This window comes from Grus americana, chromosome 10, assembly GCF_028858705.1.
Source record: "Grus americana isolate bGruAme1 chromosome 10, bGruAme1.mat, whole genome shotgun sequence".
Classification (NCBI taxonomy): domain Eukaryota; kingdom Metazoa; phylum Chordata; class Aves; order Gruiformes; family Gruidae; genus Grus; species Grus americana.
In genome coordinates this window covers 8384860-8409159 of record NC_072861.1, presented here as the reverse complement: position 1 = coordinate 8409159, position 24300 = coordinate 8384860, and the positions used below count along the sequence as shown (strand labels likewise).

The following is a 24300-nucleotide window of genomic DNA, read 5'->3' as shown; positions in this document are numbered from 1 at the left end:
TAATGCTTTGAAAGACACGGTTTCTTCTAGGACTATTTGCTACTTCAGAAAAGTGACATTTTGTTCAGCAAAGCAATTAACAGCTGAAATCAGAATCAAACTACAAACACGGAGGGAAAATTTTTTGCTCCTTCCTTCCCAGAGGAAATATAATCAGTGATCGGAGTAGAGAAGCAAGATCCGATACAGAGTCTCATCCTTCTCTCTAAAATTAATTTTCTGAGTGACATTTAATATAGTATCCCTGGCTATAGAACAATACAAGTAATACTTATCTACATCGCCAGGACAACATAGAAATTTTTGTAATGAATATTTATAAAGAACTCTTCAATCTGCCAGTAAAGAACACTGCATATGTAAAATACTCTGATGTGTTTGGATAAGCTTTTTTGTTTGTTTACATAGAAAATTTACTTTCTCTAATTACGTTGAGAGAAACCTCAGTAGAGTAACTTCAGTGAAATATTTTCCCTTCTGAATCAGAGCTTTTACTTAACTTTTCTTACTGGGTTAGACTTATGTTTCTACCACTTTCTCATTAAAATTCAACCATATTTCCAGTTAGATTCTGTACAGGCATTTTAGAACGATCAGCCATTTGAGTCTTCTGGAAAGTTGACATACAGAAGCTGATGAGAAATCTCATATTAAATTGTGAACTTAATAGACTTAAGACAGACACAAGTTGTTCACTAAAAACAGTCGGGGCTGTAAATGATCTTGCCATTAACATATATTTGTAGTATTTAAGATGTATTGTCTTTTCAGGTATGCAGTCATTGTATATAGCTTTACTGTACTCAAATGTTGCCACATGGATGTAAAATGTAACCTAAAATTACAAACAGGAAGGATGAAAAACTGCTTTAAAGCAACTGCAACATCTCCTGGCAGAGATCACAGAAAGAAAGGGAAAATAAAGTCCTCAACTTTATAGAAAGGTAAAACCTTAAGAACACTCTGAAGAAACACATTTATCGCTACATAATAGAAAAATAGTAATCATAACCTCCACTCTCTTAATTAAAGGACAACAATAGTCCAGAAGACAATCCTTCATAATTAAAATCTTGATTGGACAACTCCTTGTTGATAGTTTGGAAGGGCCACTGTTTCAAGCAAGGAAGAAATGCAGTCTGCTGCAGTAGACATCTACAAGCTTGGTTCAATAAAGGCTTAAATTAAATATCGTGCCGCAGTAAAACATAAACTTAACGAGAAATTAAACTCCAGCGTAACTGCATTACTTATGAATAAACTTCCTTTGTAATTCTGCCTGGTGCATACAAAACAAGGGAAGACGACTACGAGTACTGCTCCCTCCGCCCACCTAAGCACACACTCTGCACCTGCATTTCAGCAGCCAGAATCCAGCCCGTGAATAACCTCATGGTTTACACTGTTAACAACCATTCAAAATAGCTCATGGCTCCTCAGCTATAATTAGGCATGCGTACACCTGATTTTCTTATTACATGCACATATATGCTGCAATTACTCCACTAATGAAACAGGCTTCCCTGGCCCTGGAAAGGTTGTTTGCTAACAGTTTTTCTTTTTAAATTAGTATTACCAGGTAAAAAGATTATTTTTGGTTGCTATCGATTCCACCTTTCAGAAAACTGTATTTTCTTTTGGATCTGCTTTCCCAAGTTCATTCACTGACTTCTTGAAGAGGAGGAACTTTTTCTATCGCTGTCTAAATGCATTATTTAGTATTCTGTAATTAAACGTCCTGGCAAAAGGGTGTGCGATTCTCACACACACGCAGGGTCCTGACTGCAGCAGGACACCACAGGAACCTTCCTTCACCTGCTTGGAAATCTATGTCTAGTCTCTAGGAACCCACGTCCCCTCCCAGGTCCAGAAGCAGGTGCCAGAGGTGTCCAAACCACACGCTGTAGGAAGACACGAGTGTGCACCAACCCCTTCCCCATCATCCTTGTGCCTCCATTCCCAAGACTCCATGTGCACCATAAGCCAGATGTAACCTTTTTGATCTGACTGTGAATCAAGTCAGCCAACACTGCACTTCTTACCTTCTCTCTTCGCAAACCTTTCTTTAGGGGGGAAATCTGCCATCTTGAGGGAGGGGAAAGAAGGAAAAACCTGGGTTTGTTTCTGTACTAGCTTACTCTGTTCCACCAGGGATTTTCAATGAAGTCACTCCAAATTCAGACTAGTCATGAACTAGAGAAGCAAACGGGCACCTCCTAATAACCATATTGTTATCATCACTCATTTTCCACAGGACAAATTTTTATGGCAAAAACTATGGTTCACTGAAACACAAAGGTTCATTTGAATCTGTTTAGGTTCAGCAGACTTCTGTGGAACTGCAGACAGACAGAACTGGAGAATCACCAGTTTAGGGGCAGAAATGGTAAAGTCCTTGGCAGCACTTAAGTGATACTGATGGTGTGGTAGTTGACATGAAGCTAGCTAGAACATTCATTTCACTCAAGAGCTGCAGCATCTTGGGAGCTTCTAATCTAGCAGCAATTTCAGTGCCTTCTGGTCTATGAAATAAAATGTAAGCAAACAAATTCCAAACTTCAAGAAACTTCATTCTTAAGCCAGCTGTAGTCATTAGAAATAGTGATAACATTAAAACCAGAAAATACAGGATGTATCTAAACAGTTTAAATGAAATGTAGTTGAACGGATAAAAATATCAACCAAACAAAATCAATTTTGTGAATGGCTGGGTTACTCAATTTCATAGAAATAATTGCAAAGTGTCCCAAAAAAATCAAACACCATCACGAAAACTGCCTGTAAGTCTAGTCCACAGTTTTTACAGTGTTTGTACTAAGAAAAATCATAGGAAAAATAAATGTGTAGAAAGGAAGAGGAACTCCCTGAAATGTCCCTGGCAAACATGATTTTTCTTGTTTCAGTTTTGAAGATTTCAATTAACTCCAGCAGAATTTGACTTGGCTGTGCACACACCAAAAGAAAACTCACTCTGCACATACAAAATGCAGACACTCCAAAGAGCACGTCATCCATCATTCAAGCACAAGAATTCTCATGTGAGCGTAAACCTGTAAGTCTGCATCTCAGCTATCTGAAAATGTGACCCTCTGCATTCATTGCACTTTGGGGCATTAGCAATGGATCAAAAAAATTTTAATCATATTCACCACAGTTTAAAGGTTTTCACAATAACTTTAGCTTCACATGAAACATCCCAGAGCCTGCGATGTTACTTTGTTTAAAAAGTGAAATAAATCCCAATTTTACCCATTCCTAACAGGTCTGAATTTGACTAAATGGGACTAGTAACTTCAGCATGGCAACAGGCATCAGTTTTCCAAAAGGGAAGACTGAGCTCAGGGAACAATTCAGATATATGAGAGACAGGAATACGAGCTCTGGTCATTTTGTTTCACATGACGTCGTGCTGTAGCCAGGGGCCCAGGAATTGCGCGGTCCTTAAAGGAGTACAGCTCAGTGTAGCAAACTGTTAACACCTGGTTGACCTTCCCACGTGTAAAATCAACAGTTTCCACATACCTACATCATTAAAAAAAGTCTGAGCACACACTCCCAATGTATGTATATAATTTATAAAAAGATAAATTACATACATCTGCTACTGAAGGTGTAATTTTTTCTTCCCGCCTCCCACTGGAATTCACTGCACAGCCCCTCTCGTGCATGCACCCGCTCTGGAGACCACTGCCACAGGTAAAGTGCAGTTCCAGGTGCACGACAGTGCACCTCTGAAGTTTTCTATGAAGAAGGGAAGTCAGAAGAGGTATTGTGTACCAGCTCAAATATCCTGCAGTTCTTGCTCTCTGTGCACTTTCTTTTATCATTTTAGACTTAAGTAGTGCCTGTCATTAAAAAAGTTCAGTAGTAATTCTACAGTGAATTCCCTCAGCCTAGTAATTAAAATAGAGTAATAGTGAAGACAAAATTAATTTTCCAGTATCTCTCTCCTCCTTTTCTCTCTGAATGCAAGCAAAATTCCAAAAGGAACAAAAGTACATTTATTTTTAACAGGGAAAAAAAAAGAAATAGTACTAAAACCAGAGTATGGTAAATGCAGTCAATGTGAGAATGCTAGATTTAACAGTATCTGTGGCTGCTATAGTTGCTAATCCACCTCTTTCATGTAGTCATTCAAGCTATTGCCATTTTGGTATTGGGCATGAAGCTGCCTATGTGAGAAAGATTTCTTGTGGTTAAGCTGTCATCAGGATTCCACTGGAAAGCAAAAGGGAGGGTCAGAAAGTACTTAGCTATCCTAGAAAACCCCAAAATGTTCAGTGGTCACGGACATAGAAGATTTTTACTGATATAATAAAAAATAAATTTTTCTGCTTCTTGAAGCTAAAACACCAAAAGAAGATGATAAAATATTTTTTACAGATCTTTTTCTTACCTAATAATAACACACTGATTTTCTCTGTCAATAATCATGTTCCTGTACATGCTGTCGGCAAGAGCATAAATATGCGGTGGGTTTTCATACTGTGCCTAGGAGGGGAAATAGAGAATAATTTTTCAACACAGCATTAAACAACACAGAAAGAGCAATATAAATTTTTATTTAAATTGGAAGAATTATTTTCCTGGAAAAACAATTATGAATCCTACTTTATACTGAATTTTCCCCAGGAATTTTGTTGTTCATTTTCTAAAAACAAAGTCTCTGGGTTTTGTTACTGATCTCTCTCTCTCATCCATAATTTTCCCCTAAGCTATCATAAACACCCTGTTCTAAAAATGGTCTGTGCTTGAAATATATTACTTGTCCAAGAGAAACTCACATAATTTAAGCCTATTCCACCAGTGGTCGCATGCTAACAATAAACTACCTAAACCGCTACCCAGAGCCTGGTGCTGGTATGTCTCATTTTCATCCACTGAGTCCATTCAAATTGAATGGTTTCCCAAATCTATGGACATGCCCAACTCGAGCAGAGTGGGAAACTGAATTTTTAGGTCCCTAATGTCCTTGTGCTGACTCACTCTTCAAGCTATAGTTTCAAAAGTGGCATCTAATTTTAGTATCTCAATTTTTTTTATTGTTCTTGTCCAGTGTGAGAGTTCTCAAGTCATAGGCTCCAGACCCACTAATGGCCATTTTGTATTGTGCCTCACACTTTAAGCAAACAATAGCTTAAAAACTGCCTTTGCAGGAGGAGGGATGTGTCAAGGGGAGAAACCTGAAATGGATTAATCAATACAAGTATTTTCTTGGAATACTAATCCTATGTTCCAGGGAATTCAATTTGAAGACTCAATATACGGCAATGGATATCAGCCAAGTTCTCCCAGGCTAGTACGACGCTACCAAAACCCACAAACAAGTGCTTCCAAGGGTTTAACCATGTAGAATAATATTTTCATGCCTCTGAGTCCTGCAGTACATTTTAGACTGCTTTACTTACTGCTCCTTGGTACATTTCAATTTCTTTTTCCCCAAAATATGGCATTTGCTTGAAAGGATTCACAGAGATTAATACAGAGCCAATATAAGTCTGTATTCAAAAGAAGTTAAGGTAACTACAGTTTCACAAAGTATTATCTTACCACTTAGTGACCGCCAAATAACTTTTCCATCTATTACATAATACAGCACAGCTTCAAATAATAGTAAAAAACCCACAGCTTACAACAATTGTTAATAAAAATGAAAATGCAGGCTTGCAAAAATATAAACATATCATTCAATAGGATATTTTCATACTATCAAAATATTTATTTTAGGACAAGCTAAGTATAGACACATGTATTAGAGGCCCAAATATGACACACCTTGAATAAAAATACAGAAAGGAAATGGCATATTTGAACTGTTTCACTTCTTTGTAACTGAGGAGGTCAGACTGCCAGTATTAGAAAAGATTGTTTTGACCTTTGCAGAATAAGCTATAGTGACACATTCTGATCTCACAGAGATAGTGCTGAGCATGCACAGTCGGATGGAAACAGCCACTACTGAGCTAAACTGGACAATTACTCAGCTGCCTGTACTACTGGGGAAGCTAAGGGAATTAGGTAATTCAGTATGTGGTGGGTTTTATGAGTGTAACTGTTAACAGTCCCTAAGAGACTTATCCTGCAGGCTGCCCTATAAGATGACACTCAGTTTCAAGCTCTTACTAGTCCCAGAAAGCTTTTTTGTAAGATTTTGAATGTTAGTATTTCACCATTCTGCATTCAGCTGCACCTGCATTTACAAAATACTTTAGAAACCTTTGGAATTAGAATTACAGTGTACACATATGAAGCAACTGACACTACTTCACAGGCAGGACTGGCTCATTGAGCTGGGAGTTAGCAGTGTACCACATCGATGAGTACAAACTGGTGTACCACAGGTTTCATTTAACAATCGGGAATTGCTCGTAGGCAAACTTACTGTCTAAGCTTGCCATACAAAAGTAGGAAAGTTAACATTTATCCTGCTGGCTTATCCTACATAAGGATCTATTATTGTGGTGCCACAGCACAAAATGGTAGCACATTAGAGAAGAAGTAGTATAACTTGGTGAATATAATTACTGCGTTGTTAATTTTGCAATGCTTTCTTCATACGTTTTTTAACTTAATTCAAAGAAGAGTGAGATCATCTGGGTCTCGAATATAATAAATCAAGCATTCACTGTGTCAGTACAAACATCCAAAGTGACAGTTTTCTGTTGGTAAACAATACCAACATTTTCTGGGATGATTCAGTAATCTCTATGCAATGTAGCACAGAGAAACATTCATTCATGGGTGGACACACAAACAATTGAAAGATTCAAGAGATGATCTCCATTGTAGAATGAAAAGCCTTCGCAGAACTGCAAAAGGAGGTTTTTTTCCCTACACAAGGGAATTACAATGCTTTAAAAGAAGACTCTGATCCCTCATGTGACCAGCAGTCCCCTTGGAAAACATACTTACTCCTGCTTCAGTAGAAAGACCATCTCGATATTAATCTCACTTATCTTTATAAGAAAAAAAAGCATAAAACCGTTTCTTCAGCACAAAGCACTGAAGACTTTGTGAATATACCGCGTGGAAGATACAGTGTTCTGCAGGGACAAAAGCACTTGTGTTACTAACAAGAAGAGCACCATAGTTTGCCCCAATACTGTAGTTTGACAGATATTGTGCAACGTTATCATGTTTCTATAAGGAAAATGTAATAATGGTTTGGTACTTTATTGAACAGAGGACTCAAACACATATTAAAAACCTCTGCAGTTTGGGATGGAAATGTCAGCACTACTGCAACATTAATTTTCCTGTATCAGTCCTTGCTAAATTGATCTGCTACTTAGCTCTTAACCATCTGAATATATGGAAATAGCCAGGAGATGTTATATTTCCTTCCCTTTTTGCTAAAAAAAGTTAAGCTCTTCAAGGAAACTATTCACCAGATACAACTAGGAAGTATGAAAACCCGGCTACAGCAGAAGAAACAGTACCGCTTTCTAGTACATAATCATATTGACTAGTGTTTACCAAATTCATTATGGCACCTCATGTTACATTGTGAAAGCTAAAAATGAAATAGTGACTATTCTTATCTCAAGGAATTCCTTTTGTATGAAATTAAAAACAAGCAAACAAACAAAAAACAACCACCAAAGAAACCCCCACCAAATCTTTGGCGCTGAAATCTGTTTTTCTTGTTAGGTTATATGTTCAGGTATTTAAATTTTTCATGTTTTCATTAAACATAGAAAAAAATTATAAAGTGCCAACACTGTAGATTTACAAATGTTCACATGGTTATATCACCAAAGAAATGCTATTTTGAAAGCATTAGAATCTGGGAGGTACAGAAGACAACATAGTATCAAGACACATGTATACGCCTTAACGTTATTAATTCTCACTCTTAGAAGTAGCATTACCGCAGTAACTTCAGGGGTCACATGGCTACATAAACATATGGAGCTACTGGCCTATCTTCAACAATGACAAGAACAATTCCAAATACCAAAAAGAACAGCTTAAAATAATTTTTCAGATCTTAATTTCAACCCTCACAGTTAGCTCAATTTACAAAGCATTTTGTGTAATCTCAGGTGAACCATCACATAAAAAGCTCAGCATCTTTGAGTAACCTGCTTAAATAGAATACACACATAAAATTAGTTTCACATTGGCTTAGCCAGTCCACAGGGCCCCACTAAAAACAACGCTATAAAGGATACAAAAATATAATCATCCATGTATCGTTTCTTTAGATTCTCCACTATGGAATCCTCCGTGATTTTGGAAAGAAGGACCATATCATCCACTCCACTCTGCTTGACATTGTGGCTCTGCCAGTGATATCTGTAGTGTCCTTTGCTGCCCTGCAGGAAAGCACAATAAGCATCAAAAAGGTTACTGTGTTTCTGATTAGCTTTAAGTAACTGAAAACAATCTATTCAAATCCCAACTTCCAAAATATTTTTCTTTCATTGAATTCTATTCCTTGGCCTGGGCATTACATAAAAGCATACATAAATTATGTCAACCAACTTGCCTCTGAACTATTAAGGAATTGCACTGCCCTCAAAAATTAGAAGGTAATTTCACAGGGTTTATGAATGTCTACGCACAGAAGGGGTTTCAGATGGCAGACATTTCTAAATCCAGCAGAAAAAAACAATTATTCCAAATGAGATGCAGTTACTGAAAGCTAAGGATGCAAAAATTACACTCCTACAGTGCAACTATTAGTAGTGAGGATAATTACCACCTGAACTATTAAATTGGGTACAGTAGGTTCTCCATCATTTACAGTCTTTTAAGTCAAACCTGCATAGATGTTGTTACTCAAATGGAAGCTGAGAGCCTGCTACAGTAAGTATTCAGTGCCATTCTGCAGATTATGCTACGCGGCTTGTTGGCTGCATGTCTTAACAGTCCCTTTTGATCTGTTAGTCACCATGCCTAACTGACATCTAAATAGATATTCTCTCCCCACACTTAGAGACTACTATTTCAGGAAGCTAGTGAAAACTCATGACATTTCAAGCTGTACCAGTTGAAATCAAAATCTGCTTTTTTCCAGCTGATTTGAACAGTAGTTAGATTCTATGGATACACCCACCAATTTAAATCCAGTCTAGATCAATGCAATTAATTCAGCTATAAATTTGCTCTCCAGACCTAAACCTATTTTCTGTAGCCTGGCAGATAATGCTAATTGAGTTCTGCCATCTTGCCTTTCTATACATGTATGTTATGGGATCAAGTCATATTCATCAGAATATAAGCAATTTATTATTATAAAGTATTTTGCAGAATAAAATAATGCATAATTTTACAGATTAAATAAGAAAATGTAAGTACTCAGAACACCTTGGCTGCACTCAAGTATTTTGAAATGGGACGTTAGTAATTTAGAGGTGCAACTTTGTGTGTACACGCTTCTGCACTAGCAAATGACCTATGCAACTGTACTAACACAAAAGTGCATCTGCCAAATTGTTTCCTTAGGTAAAATAGTCAAGCACTTGTACCAACACCAACACATAGGAGTGGGAACTACAAATGGAGTCAGGGCAGCACAAGGTTCTTATTTTAAGCTGGGTTGGCCATAAGTGTTCATTAAACTAGTCTTAGACTATGTTTTTCCACAAACGTCACTGCATCTATCGGGGGTGGGGGGGTGGAATCTAACAAAAACTTATGAAGACACAGATTTAATGCATAATGTTTATTAGCAAATGGAGTCAGGCCTATAGGTTAGCCTCATCTCAACTGACATCAAAACCAAGGACCAACTGGATTTTTATCTCCAGTTAAATTCCACTTACACTAAAACCAGACCCATTTTACTACTGCAGACAGCACAGAACCTGTAGGCTTTATGTGTGTTTTCTATTAAGTCTCCAGCCATTGCTACCACTGATGCAGCTCCGTCACTGCTAACAACACTCAAGAACAGTTGCAAACTTGAATGAAAAGAATGCTTTTCAATATAGTACAGGAGAGGTAAATATGTCTGAAAACACACAATCTCATCAATTTTCTTGAACCGTCCACAACCTTACAGGAGCTTCAATAAAACAACAATGTTAAATTAGCTTAGTTTGCATGAACCTTGTCAATTTTATATTTGCACAATGGAAGCAGTGATCTGGAGGCACTGAGAAAATGAAGGAACCAATTAATTTTTGGAAAGCATTATAAAACATGTGACTGAAAAATCGGTTGAAGGTTGGGTTATTGGAGAAAACAGAAGTCCAACAGAGAAGCATAATTTCCTTCAGTGTACTCATCAGCTATTTGTGATATTACACTTGGAAAAAGGAATTGGCAGGATGGAAAAAAAGGTATGGTATCAAAATAAATACAGAGAGTTATATTCTTCACAAAGCTATACAGAGTGTGGTTTAGTATCAGATAATAGATTAAGCTACAGACAACGTATAAGAAATGAGAGTGCAAAAACAGTCAAGCTTCCCATTGGAAACTATGGCATCAGACCCAGTAAATTCAATGAGAAGAGCACAAAGCTCACAAAGCCACAAGATATATGGAAAATGTGCACACAGTTTGCAAAACAGCAGGCTTTGTAAAAGTCAGTGACTGTTGCTGACTGTGACTAAGCCACACACACTACCAGGCCAAAGGGTTCTTCCCCAAAAGCAACGCGAACCAGCACACACGCAAGAGGGGCAGAGCCAGGAAGGCTCAGCTTGCCCTGAGAGCAGCTTTCCCTGGCACTTACACACTGCTTTGACATGCAGCTGTAACCCAATCTGAGTGCTACAGTATCACATACAGTCAAGTGGAAAAGGATGCAGAGAGATTTAATAAAAAGGCAGCAGCCTAAATATCCAAGCAAGCAATAGCACAGAAGACATCTGAGAGTGGTAGCACTGAGTAGTTCACATTAATATTGTATCACATTTTAAATGGCAGTTTCTAGCAGTAGTTTGGGACTACATTTTTTTCCCTTAAAGCATGGCCTTGCATGCAAGTATACAGACAAGCAGCAAATCATCACCAGATTATTGCCAGATTTCTCCCTAGGATCTAGAAACAAGCCCAAGATTTAGTAGTGCCTAACTGCATCTGTGGTTAAGTTTTGCTCTCACCCTCCCTCCTCCAGGGACCTACCACCAGTAAGATGGCCACGCGCAGTGGCTAGCACCTCCTTGGTCTGGGCAACAAAACAGGGAGTGCTGTTTCTACAGGACACCGCCCACCCCCAAGTTCTTGCTCTTCCAAGCATGAGTGAGGACTACAGTCTAACCTGAATTTATCCACTTCAGTCACTTCCAACTGGTACTATAACCATGTCCAGCTAAGAGTCCACTGGTTTTTATATGGTTTTGAAATTAAACACACACACAAAAAAATCTTTCTGTCATAAATCATCTGAAAAAATCCACATCATAGCAGTTGTAAAAGTAACTCTTTGTATTTCTCCAGACTGCATATTTCCTAAAGGTCAGGGATATATACTTAAAAATTACAATGCATTTCAATTGCCTACATTGCAAACACTAATGATTTGTTCTTATTGCATATTTGTTGAGAATTTAACCTTTATTTTAGCTAGAGCTTTCTACCATCCACATAAAAATGCAGTACTCTAATCTGAAGACAATTTACGTTTGAGCTAGTTACCTGGTGTCCACCTTACCTTGAACCTGCTTTGCAGGGAGGACTCAGACTAACTCACTCAACTACTAATTGTCCTCTGTTGCCCTTCACAGAACAGGCTTTCCCCTCCATCTCTCTCTGCCTGCTCCAGGGACAGGTCAGGGCTCCTGGGACTGACCAGGAACATCAAAGCCAGCAGAACAAGGGCCAGTGGAGATGCTCCACACCTCCATGTCAGCACTAGCCACAGACAGGACTCGGTAACTCAAACAGAGCTCCCCTGTGGCGTGGTCAGGTCTGGGTGAATACAGGCTCAGAGCTTGCGGTCCATCCCCAGGCCTAGCCGTGCAGTTCGGATGTCAGCAAATAGCAACTTGGCTTCTCAGGTTTTCTCAGTGAAAGATGTGATCTAACTGTACAACGAATAAGCAAATAGAGGTTTTTGTGTCAGCACTTACAATGCCTAAGCAATTAAAAAAAAGATGAGCTTGGCAGATTAGGAAAAGTACAAAAAACCCAAAACCATATCAACAGCCTGCTAAAAGCCACAGAAGTGGAAACACCAGTGTTGAACAACCCGGCTGCCAGGCCTCCTCCAGGCTCTCCATGAGCTTCAAACCCAGCACCTGACGTTGCACAGGGAATGGAGGCTGGGCTGGTGAAGCTGAAATTAAAGGCGTGTACTGCATTGCTGTCAGCTGTTATTATTCATTTGGTTGCTGTTTTAGGCTCAAAATCAGATCTGCTTTGCACTGACAAGAATAATATTTATGAGTCATAGGATGACCCTGTGAGCTAGGAGCCTACCGTTTGTGAGCCGTACTGCTTCAGGAGCGCATATCCAGTCACCACCTGGCTACAGACTAGGCAGCACTGTCCTCTCCGCCTCAACAACTTTATAATCTTCAGCATCGAAACAATCAAGACTCTAAAGAACCTAAAAAATTAATTCTACTCTCACTTTGTACATCTCCCTTAACACCCACTCATTAACAGATTGAGACGATTCCTACATTAATACCAAGAGAGGGGATGTAAAATACTTTCTATGTACTAAATACTGTCTGTATTTTCTGTACTGCTTTGGGTATGATACAGTTAAAGCACGCTATCGCTTTGTTTGGAACGAATTATAAATATTGATGAGACATTTATTTACAGAACATTCTTTTTGCTGCCCTCCACCTTGTGTTACAATAGCAACTGCTGGTTTCTTATATTTGCCTTTATTATTGTTTATATATTTTTACATTATCCTAAGCAACACATATTTGATGTGGCTATAAAAAGATTGAGTCATGCTGTGTCACAACAGGGTTTTCTTTTAACTGGAAAAAAAAGCAAATATTTTTGTATTTCAAGGTGTTTAAAAATAGTACGTCTAAAAATAAAGCACTAAAAACAAGGGATCAGAAGAGACTGCACATTCCGCCTCTGAGAAAGAGCCTTGTAGTTTAGACAGAGTTCTGATGGAGAGAGAAACAACCACCTACATGCCATAAATAATCATTCCTCATTTTCACAAAGGGAAAAATTGCCATCCTGAATCTCTGACAGCTTTTCTCAGTAGCAAACATCAATCCTCCATCACAGTGCAGAAGGGACTCAGCCTCCAACGAGTGTCAAATGATCACAAGCACAACCTTTTCTTTCCCTTTCCAGCTACAACAGTGTATTATTGCATAAAATCCTTGTAGTTTTGGAGGCATGTGTCTGTCTACTCAGATTAGTATTATAAATACAATACTAAATGATACACAGCTATCATCTTAACCAAAGATGCCACAAACCTGAAAAAGCTGTACCACTTACTCTACACCTGATATCACCGCTTCTACCAATGGAGGCATATTGCTAGTCTCATGCATGCATAATTTGTACCAGTGTTTCCATCTAACAAGAAAAGGGGGAAAAAACCCAACCCACACACAACTTTTTCTAATTTTATCATCCATCAAAATAGCAAACTTTATAATCCACTTACAGGAATCTTTCAAACATTTCTATAAAATGAAAGAGTCTGCTGTTCTCAGTAGTAAATACTGGAGAAATACTTCACATGAATTTTGGTCCTTGACTGAGATAATCAAAACTGAGAAGCCATAGTAGATAAAAGTACTACAAAATATCTCTTGTGTATGTAATGTTAGAAAGAAATAGATATATTGGCTGCAATGATGTGACCATATTTCAGAAAGGAAATTAAAGGAAGACAGCAGAAGCAGCTAGATGGACAAAGATAAAAGGCAAATTATTTAAATTTAACATAAGGGAAATATTAAAGGAGACAGAAAGCAGTGCTTTAAGATTTGAGGAAATAGCAAAGCAAAAATATTGAGCATCTAGCAGCAGGACAGGTTTTTTATACAGAGAACTAAAAATACCAAAAATCTATTAAGGAATGGAAACTACTAGCAGGTTAATATCCCAAAAACCACAGCTAGGGAAATAAAATACTAAGAAAAAGATTTCTGTGGGGAAAAATCATCAGTTCTCACTGTTTGCTCTGGGACAGGGGTGGATTCAGCCCACTGTGACGAGAAGGACCGAATCCAAGCTGGTCACAGGCTGTGGAGATCCCAGTTGCCCAAACACTTGCTCCCATCAGCTCCTGCGCAGGTGCCACCTGCCCCAGCAGGGCCTGGCCCTGGGGCAGCTCCAGGGGAGCACCTGGCAGCACCTCCTGCTGTGGGATCCATAGCCAGGGAGCAGCCAATGCCCCGGGGCCGGGAACAGGGAAGAGACAGAAACTAGAGCCTGCTTACCTGAGTAGCAAATGCACACTTGTAACACAATACAGGTTATGGGAATGTGAGATGTCTACAGGGTATACACATTATGCTCATTTTCAGGAGTCAGGAAAGACATCAGCATTCTTGTAAGATAAATAACAGAACATTACCAAAATAAAAGTTACTTCAGTGTTTGACTGTGAGGATCATGTATTGCATCAGTATAAATTTTCGCTAATATTTTTAAAAGGTTATTTTTAAAAAGGCACAGCTACTCAACAGAACAGAATAAGGATGGGAATGAGCTTAAGAGCAGATCGTGCTTTTGTGCATAAGTTTTTTGACACAATTTACAGAGACAGTGGGCAGATACCAGAAAGCAGTTAATGAACTGTAAATTCATGTTTGCTTACCCCACAGCTTTTTGGGTGGCTATGGCCTGATGTTCCATGAAATAATCTCAAGGAAATGCAATACTGTTCACTACTTAATATGGTTGACTTGCTCTTAGATATTAACTGCCTTACTTGACTATCGAGCGACACAGAGCTGTTGTTAAGTTAGACTTGTTCCTCATGGCACTAGTAGTAAAATTTCCTGTGACTGTGGTGGGTTAAGGATAGGCCTTGCACTAGCAAAATTTAGTCAATGAGTGTGTCTAAATACATATACAACCCCCCCCCCCATTCCAATCATTTCACTGAGCAGCATCAATGCACACTAACTCTTGATCTGTAAATTGTATATGCAGTCTGCATCTGTATATGCTTATTCTGCAAGCTAAGGAAATGCAAAAGAACAATTACAACAAACAAGTTTCACCTTGACTGTATTAGTCCTGAACATGTAATAAAGCTTTTATATCTGTCACTCTTCTCCATTAAAAACAAGTTTCAAAGGGGTTTGTGCAATCATACACCTTACACGTAATACTACAAAATACTGTATATTTTAACCCAAACTTGCTCTCACAGTTCCATAGAGTATTAAAGTTCATTTTGGCACCTGTACAATATAGGGGTATATATGTGTATGTGAACTTTTTCTTCCCTCCTTCACCATCATTACAAAAAAAAAAAAAAAAAAAAAAAAAAAAAAAAAAAAAAGGATGGGCACTAGCTCCTCCTCCTGATATCTCCCTGGAAAAGAGATGCTCTGAAATTATTTGCATACCACCTCTCCCAAAATCCTATATAGCAACTGGGATCTCAGAGGCCAAATATCACAAGATTTTCCACAGCTACAATGCCCGCAAAGTTTCCTCCACCCTTTCGGGAACAAGAACATTATCTTCTTTTGGTCTCTTTGTTTTGTTTGTTTTTTAAAACAACAGAAAACAATGTGTCTATGATGAATTTATTCTGAGTCTTCCTCTGTGTGTCAAGTTTACAAAAAATATTATTATGGTCTTTAAGTGAAATACGTAGTTTGAAAACTCAATCAGTAAATTCAGAGCCACTGTCTCTCCTTTAGCATCAGACTGAAAATATTTTTCCTTGATCATTCTGAAACTAAATAAGAAACTGAAGTCAACTGGGAGCTTACCAACTGGTTTCCAAAGAGAAAAATCTCAGAACAGCATGACTCAGAAGCTCTATGCATGGACCAGTGTCTTGCAGATGCATTGCTAGAAGACAGCATTTTGATGCTGTGTGGTATACGCTATATTGGTGCCAGCTGAAGTTTTTAGAGAAAGTAAACCCAGTGACATATTACAATAACACCATCCCAGCCATGTCCTGTTATAGCTGGTGTCAGTGCTCATTTGCCTGCCCCGGCTCCCAGCTTTTGGAACGTCAGGCTTTAGCACCAAACCATGCTCAGAGGCCACAATCACCCTAGTGAATTCCTTTCTGCTCAGTCACTGCCCTCTTTGTACAGCTGCACATGAACAGCAGCTGGAAGTCGCTGTTCCATTCCCCCCTTCTTCTGAACCTTTTGTTTCACAGTAAAGATCAAGGTATTTGTTTCCTCATCAGGCTGATACTGCTAAGACATTACCTGAGAGTTTAAGGCCAAAGTCTGTCCCCAGCAGTACCCCTGGATGATGGCTTTGTGACAGTGGGCTTTATTGGAAGAGGACTTCTTTGTGCAGTCTGACTGCTCTTGGAGCCTCCAATTACCTTTTCACACTGACAATTCAAGGATGGCTGCTCCCCTCAGCAGAATAAGGGCGCGTGATTCTGCAGTTCACCAAGTTAGCTGGTGAAAGCAGGTTAGCCCAGGCTCCCCAAGTATTGCCTCCCCGTATCACATCGCTCTATTTTCCACAAAGATACAGAGGTCTTCATGAGAGGATGGCTACAGCATCTCCTCAGATCTAATCACCTGGCATAGCAGTGTACATTTAGTAGCACAACCAGGAGATAACTGCTATCGCTCACTCCTTTGAGCACCTGAGGATCTGCCTTTGCTATTTCACTAATGCATACAAAATAGCTGCAGGGGGAGGCGGCGGGGGGGAAAGGCAGCTCAGTAGTCTTAAACTGAATTATACAATTTTTCTTTATCTACACAAGAGAACCAAATACCTGCTGTTATGCCTTCTGGAAGACCTGGTCTCTGACTGGATTTTAATGCTACCTGCTCCTCCTGTCATGGTTTCTCTGTGTAGACACGCGGTCCTCCCACAGAAGATTATTGGATTCAGGTGTACCACCAAATGTCAAAAGAAGAAAAATAACTATTTTAACCTTATTTTTAGCTGCAGGTTTTGCTTCTCTTTATCTACGCAGAATGGAAAATGACGAGGACAGCAATATTTCTGGATTACTTAATATTTAAACTGATAAGTCAACAATACAACACTGAAGAATAAAAGGATAAATTAATACATTTTTACAGGTATTAAAGATGTGGAAATCTTTATAGCATTTGTAGAATTTCCAGGGAATAAAACTGCTCCTGTTAAAACACTTTCTAGTTACTACTCCACTGTAACCGAAGAGTATCAGTTACAACAAATCCACTCTGTCTGCATCTACCGAATCTATTTCCAACGACATCACTAGTACTTTCAAATGACTGAAAATCTTATTCCCAACATTTACATAATCAGTTCAATGTTTTAATTATAAGCAGGAAGAGACTATATTCTGAAAGAAAATACTTACAGCTTGTATTTTTAGTTACACCCCAATAAATTGTGACATCTTTGAAAAACATAGCAATACCACCCATAATAATGAAGCATGACAAAAAGAGAAGCCAAACTAATAGTTTTGCATCTTTCCTTGAATTTAGTATAAAACTTTTTTAACTGTAACATTATTTTTGTCATTCAGCACCTAATTTTATTGAAATAATATTGCCAAAGGAAACTTTTACATAATAAAATGATAGTAAACATCTTAGTGTACTGTACTGCATGGATATATTATTCAGATTAAGAACTATGTGTCTACCAGTAAGACCTTTGTTTTGATTTTTCATTAAGATAATATATTTCTACACATTTTAACACACTAGATATGTTACACTTGAGTCATAAACTATTTTAGCCAGACTGCTAAGGCTTTCAGTTTTTTGGGAGGTTTTTTTGTTTGCTTTTTTTCCCCCCTCTCTTCTCTATTCTGCACCAGTACACACACAAGACAGAGCTATTTTTTTTCTCCGTTAAATATACTGAATCATTGAAAAAGCTTAATGAATCAGAATAATCAAAATCTAGTAATTTGTTTTCAATCTGTAGTCTGCTACTTTTGGAAGATGAACAAAAAGTAACTTTTTGTTACCTGGTTGATTAACAGCAAGGCAGTCAAGGCAAGAAGCGCTAAGGGCCCAGGGTAGGGCAATGTCTGGCCCTGGCAGCCTGCCCTCCTGCCCGGGGAAGGGCACAGCCTGCACTCCCTCTGCCCCGTTGCACAAGCTCTATCAGCTTTTCAGCCGCTGCAACTCAAGTTTGCCTAGATTTTGCTGAAATAACTGATCGAGGGGAGGAGGTCTGCATGAATAACAATCCCAAATGTCACCAAATAACTATTTATGACAGCCTTTCTAACCCTGCAATGACCTCTACTGCTTAGCCCAAGATTGCTTTTATCTGTCCTGCTTTTAAGACCAGGCCCAGTGTATGTCCCAGAGAAACAGGAACTGTAACTGCAGTGTAACAACTTCAGTGTTATATTTTTATCCTTTTTATGCAATCTAAAATTTAACCTCAATATGCCAGATTTAAGGTTCTTGGATATTGAACTGCAATCTACAAACACCATTTTTTACTGCCTGAACAGTCCAGTAAAAAAAAAGCTGTTTAAAAATAATTTTAGTACAGTGTACTGGCTCTCATACACAAATGACAGAATGAACTTTTAAAAAGTATATTATTTTGGAAAGAGCAAAACTATCCTTCCTAGATATGTAAAGAAACTGAAACAATCTCAATAAATGGATTAATTTTGGTTAGCTTAGAGATTTAATTAAATAAAAACACCCATGCCCCAACATGCCCATTTCATTAACTTAGTAATACACTACCTATGGAGACTATTGGCTTGCCTACCACCCCAAACCTGCTTGGTTGTTGTTTTCATTTGCTTAGCACATATTCATAAGACCTCTGGATACAACCCAATTTAATTCCAACGTGATGCACTAGCACACTGCAGCAAAAATAAGGAATATTATATTCCACACATGAAACTATACTATTCTCAATAAATTATTGAGCAACTACAGTTCTGTTGGGTGTGTTTGTCCTCATCAATTGCTAATGGATTGTAAGAATACAACAGGTTGGGCAGATTATAGAAATTGGCATGGACCTTGTTTTATTACTGTTGTTTTTAAACAAGAACATCAAACTAGATGTTTTCATGTCAACAGCTTCATCTAGTTGAGTAAAAGTATGTAGCAATTCCACAAAAATTGAAAGGCTGATTTTTAAAATAAGCACATTAGCTAAATAATACCCCAAATCACATCTGAATTTAAAACAGTTTTGAAAAACTACAGTTGCATCTCTTTTGGTTTCTTTTTTCCTCCCTTTTAGGTATAAATACAGCTGTTTTCTGAATTTATTTACAAACCAGAGGGAAGGAATATAAACGTTTTTTTGTTTTAAGGAGAGATTGTCATGTAGTCACATGCCTGTTGAAGTTCAGGCTAAAGAAACACACTCTTTATTGTAATAGGCATGATAAAACAGCAAAAGCTGCAGCACAGCAGATAACTATGGCCAAGATTGGTTTTTCAACAGTATGTACCAAAAAGCACCTTTGTGCTGACATAGCAAAACTTTGTGTAATGCACTGCTCAGAGTTAACATGTAACTGCTTGGATAAAAAAAAAAAAAAAAGCAGGCAGTCAACTTCTTAAAGTGGACACTGGAATGAATGGTCACTGGTTTCAAATTAACCTATTTTTGAGAGATTTGCTTTGATCTTCCTACTGTTACAACTAGGATGCCCTCCTGTATGCATAGTGCTGTTTCAACTGGGATGAGCAGGGCAGCACAAGATAATCACGGTTGTGTTGTACCAGGGTGGTGCCCCAGATTTAAAGAGTTCATTTGCAGAAGTTCTGCTTGTAGAATTTCAAGGTATGCTGTTAGGTTTATCTGGGATTTTCCCAATTAGGTGGCTCCAAGAACATCTACTTTCATGTTGGATTAAAGAGTTGCATAATCTGTCCTCGGACTCTGTTCAGATGTAGAGCTCAGGTGACTTGATTTCTACACAGGTCACTATATTGGGGGGGAACTACCTGAACACGGAGAGCCCTAGGAACTGCAGTCCTGCAGCAGCAGACAGCTGTGGCAATGGGAGGTGGGATATGCAGTGAAGAGCTGGAAAGTTTTTACTGCTCACTCAGGGAGGGGCAGGAGTGCTCCCCACAGATGGATATCCCCATTTCACGTGTGAGCCATCAACTCCTCTCACTTGTGACAGTGGCTGGAGGAGCTTGTTTGGGGGGAGGTTTAACATAAAAATTGCTTGCTATGTTTATTTTAATTTCAGAGATCGCTGAGTAAACAGAGTAAAAGCTGCAGGACTACAGCAGCACCCTGTTTACCTCAGCAATACTGACTCAGAGCAATAGGGGAAAGGCTCAGGGAGTGGTGTTCACTTGTCTACAGTGGAGCTGACACCTGGGTGGTAAGACATATGTGGCTCAACCCACAAATTCCTTTTTATTAGCTTTCATGTTTTGCTATTCATGCAATAAATCAGATTTGACTTCAGACACTGTGGTAGACAGACTATTTGATACATTGATTAAACCTTTATTTTAACTCTAAGAGAATCCAACCTTAATATTTATTTCAGTGCATGGCAGATACAAATGCTTCCTTGTTTAATTGTTACACAAGTACAAACAAGAATTCCTCTGAACATTCCACCTCAGGAATTGGTTACATATCTTTCCAATGGACCAAATCTGCAAATTCACATCAACTCCCGAAGAGTTGCTATTAATCAAAAAGCAACATGAAGCAAAATCTTGGGAAAAGCAGCGTGCATCAGACCTGACTGTGTAGGAGACTCAAACAGATACTACTTCCACGTTCTCAGCTGTACGTTCATCTCTGGCCTGACCTGCGAAGTGCTTACTATCTGCTTCCAGTGGAAGAGTTGAGGATGACTACACAACTACACTGTAGCTTCAGAGTGCACGCTTTCTGGAGCTCACAGGAGTCCCATCGGAAAGCACATTCCTCTGCCAGTCTGATAGCCCAATTCCTCCCCTCATCCTACAACAAGGATGTTAAGACCCAATACACAGAACTTGGCAGACCACTCAGGTCTTCAGTTGTGCACCTAAGGACCAAACCTAAACATCCAGGGGCAAAGAGACCTTTCTTCTGCAAAGTACATGGTGACAGCAGGAAAAGTCTAAGCTATTCAAAGCAAAGACACAAAAGTGGGAAATTAGTGAATGGATAATGAAAGTGCTTAACAGTCAGCGGACAACTTCAAGCACAGGTCCATTCACCCATTGTCAGGGTTTGATTTTTACTTTAACCAGTAACTCACTATGCCAGGGCAAGCAGGTCCCATTGAGTGTCTGTAACAGAGATATTCTCATAACCAGATTATCCTCCACATGCACATTATGAATAAAGTTAACATTTGCCATCGCACTAGCACTAATTTTCTAAATCAGTTTTGATTATTCAGTCCAGGACAGCTTTCAGAAGAAACTACATTAAAAATACAGCATGTAATACTTCACTCATATGGAATAACTGGCTTATTTTCATTTAATGAATATGTTAATTTTACTCCACTGGCTTTTATTACAGTATCTTCCAAGTCAATATGACGAGAATGCTATTCTTTGAACATTTTTCTGAATAACTCAGTTTGCTTAAGATTTTATAAGGCTGTCATATCTTCTTCCTGACAGATTCCATGCTTGTATTAACCTTGTATCCTGGCTCTGTAGACTTTTATATTTCCATAATAATTCAAAGGGCACCCGACAAAATAAAACTAAAAATATACACAATCTCCACGGCTAAGTAGTTCACTGCATTCTGCCAATGAGGCTGATGCCCCAAAAAGGTGGAAGCATGGAAATGCATTGGGAATATGAAGAGTTCATTCTACTCTAGTGGAACACCATGGTTATTAGTTGAATAATGCAAGGGAAGTGTCTGGCCCAACATCTTTTAATATAACCTTCAACAGCTAGCAGGCTGGATCCTTATGTTTATTATGTTGACTACACCAATGCACATGTACAATCCCTGCATCTGCAGTATCTTTGTTTTATTAACTACGGGCAGAATCTCACTTAATAGGTAAAGTGATAATTCCTATTAGTCTACAAAAGACAGGCTTTAGCACAGAAACAGCTATTTCCCCCCCCAATTTTCTAATATATTAGAATGTTTAATGTTAATATCTAGCATTCAAACTATTAGTGGAGCAAGAAAGCTAACTGAAAACTAATTTAGACATGTAGCTATCTTTATAACTATAGACTTTTACCAGATGTGTGAACAAGCAAGTTCATTTGCAAACTAGCACTCTTCATATGTTTGCTACAAGAAACTGATACTATCAGGATATGCATTAGATTCAGTCTCACAGATGTTGTATTAGCATAATTATGCTTTGAGCAGGGATGCCAGCCAAAGAAGCTCTGAATGCACTCCAGTAGGCTTAAATCACTGCCATTTCACAAAACCTGTAACTTTATCACTGATTTTGCAGAATTATGCAAAAGACCAAATTTAAATGTCTGTCATACCTTGTAATTCCGTATCAGCATCATAAATATACATAGGTTTCAAACTATTTCTGTTAAATGGAAATCAAGTGAATGGATAAGTATCAGCTTTGAATCAGTATGAGCTGCTGCATACCACTGCAGGTAAGGTATCCTAATTTTATTTAAAAGAATCTCTGTAGCGGTGCCATGTGATGCTGCATTCTCATCCCTCTAATTTTCCATTTCTATGTCTGACATTGGCTTCCTGTCAGAAAATTATTAATATTTTCTCTGTCAAAGACACCTCATTTAACTAAAGGTCTTTTTCATTTGAACACTCAAATATAGTGACAAGATGCAAAGCATCCAAAAATTGAAGCCCAAAAACTGCTTCTCTCTCCCCCTGACAAATTGATACAAATCGGTATTCAGCATGACTTACATTCTACATTAGGTTTCCTTCCTCACCATCATCTGTATCCCTATCAAATTGTAGGTCCCATTTAAGTCTTCAAAGAATTGTTAGATAACTTTATGATTAATCCAGCTACTTGTTTATAATCCTTAACAGTAAAACAGTTTAGCATCTTATCTCCAAAACACAAGGCTAGCTAGCTTTTATTATGTTAAGCAAAATGCTACACTTCTTAATGAAAACTCAGAACAGATGAAATTCAAACTAAATCACAAGGTTTCAAAATTTGGGGGGGGGGGGGGGGCCGAGGAAAAAAAAATTGAGAAAACCTTAAGTCTCTGATATTAAACTGTGGCCGAAGACTTTGGCTTGCAGGGCTTCAACACAAAACCACATTAAACTTAAATGCTTGTGATGCACCTTGCTTTCAACTTCTGGGCTCATTCAAACTCTGAGCTCCAAGTCAAACCCACACAAACTAAAAATTTTAAATGTAAATGAAAACCAGTTGAATGACTTTTCATCTAAGCATAGCATTCTGATTCAGAAGAGACACCTGTTAGGTGAACGCTGTTTCTTTCCTTCCACCCCTGAACAGCCTGGACAAACCAGGTGCTCAGATTATCAGTATCCTTTAACTTTTAGCTGCTGCAATTCATTACACTGTGGAAGTCCTTTGAGGCAGCTTTACCTATTTCTACGCTCCATATTAAAGCCAAGATTTGTCATTCTTTAAAAATAAAGTTCTCGCTCAAACCCCAACTTGTACTCAAGTAGCTTTCCTCTAAGCTTACACATCAGCTTGCTAAGCAATGTATTCCTTATGACTCCGTCAGGACCACAGGAGCAGGTCAAGTTCTTTCAATAAATGCTGCCTTGGACTCTGCCTTGCTGAAAACAAATATGATTTAAAGTGGTGTGCTAAAAATGTGACTCAAATGCAATACCAATAGCTGTACCTTTAGCCTGTACCAGGTCAGTAGAGTGTATTCTGCCACACATCCCTCAGCTCTGCACCATCATCATCAGTGACGCATGCAGACGCCAGAGATACTCAGTGAGTAAGGTACGCTTTAGAGTTCAACTTAGCATTATTTCCAACTACTCTGCACAGGGCTGTCACAAACTTTGAAAAACCCTTCCAATATATTTCTCCTTCCACACCAGTTTCTTTGCCTTCCTCACACCTGAAAAGAAAGAAAAGATCCCTTACAAAAAAGAAAAAGCCAAACTGGAAGTAAACTCTAAGTGTGTTGGAACATTTTTCCATGGAATTAAAAAAAAATATATCTGGGAATGTGAAGGATTTGGGCAGCCCTCATAATGCAATGCTGAGGCTCAGCATAGTACCAGTCTTTAAGTAAACACAGGTGAGATTTTGCCAAGATAATTTATCTAAATGTTATTTACCAGAGGATAATTGTGAAT

At 38.5% G+C, this 24300-nt stretch overlaps 1 protein-coding gene and 1 long non-coding RNA gene across 4 annotated transcripts in view; one reads left to right on the top strand and one right to left on the bottom strand.

Moving 5' to 3' along the window:
- Positions 1–24300, bottom strand: part of MYO1E (myosin IE) — a 123902-nt gene that overhangs the window by 50106 nt on the left and 49496 nt on the right. For all 3 annotated transcript variants that reach the window (XM_054837067.1, XM_054837068.1, XM_054837069.1), the window contains 3 exons: positions 8175–8318; positions 5409–5498; positions 4397–4491 (listed from right to left, as the gene is read on the bottom strand). In XM_054837067.1, coding sequence (XP_054693042.1) covers positions 4397–4491; positions 5409–5498; positions 8175–8318 — 329 coding nt within the window. The remainder of the gene's footprint in view (positions 1–4396; positions 4492–5408; positions 5499–8174; positions 8319–24300) is intronic.
- On the top strand, positions 670–13314 carry LOC129210818 (uncharacterized). The gene is made up of 3 exons (XR_008578644.1): positions 670–944; positions 2904–3052; positions 8208–13314. It is a non-coding gene; the product is annotated as an uncharacterized LOC129210818 (long non-coding RNA).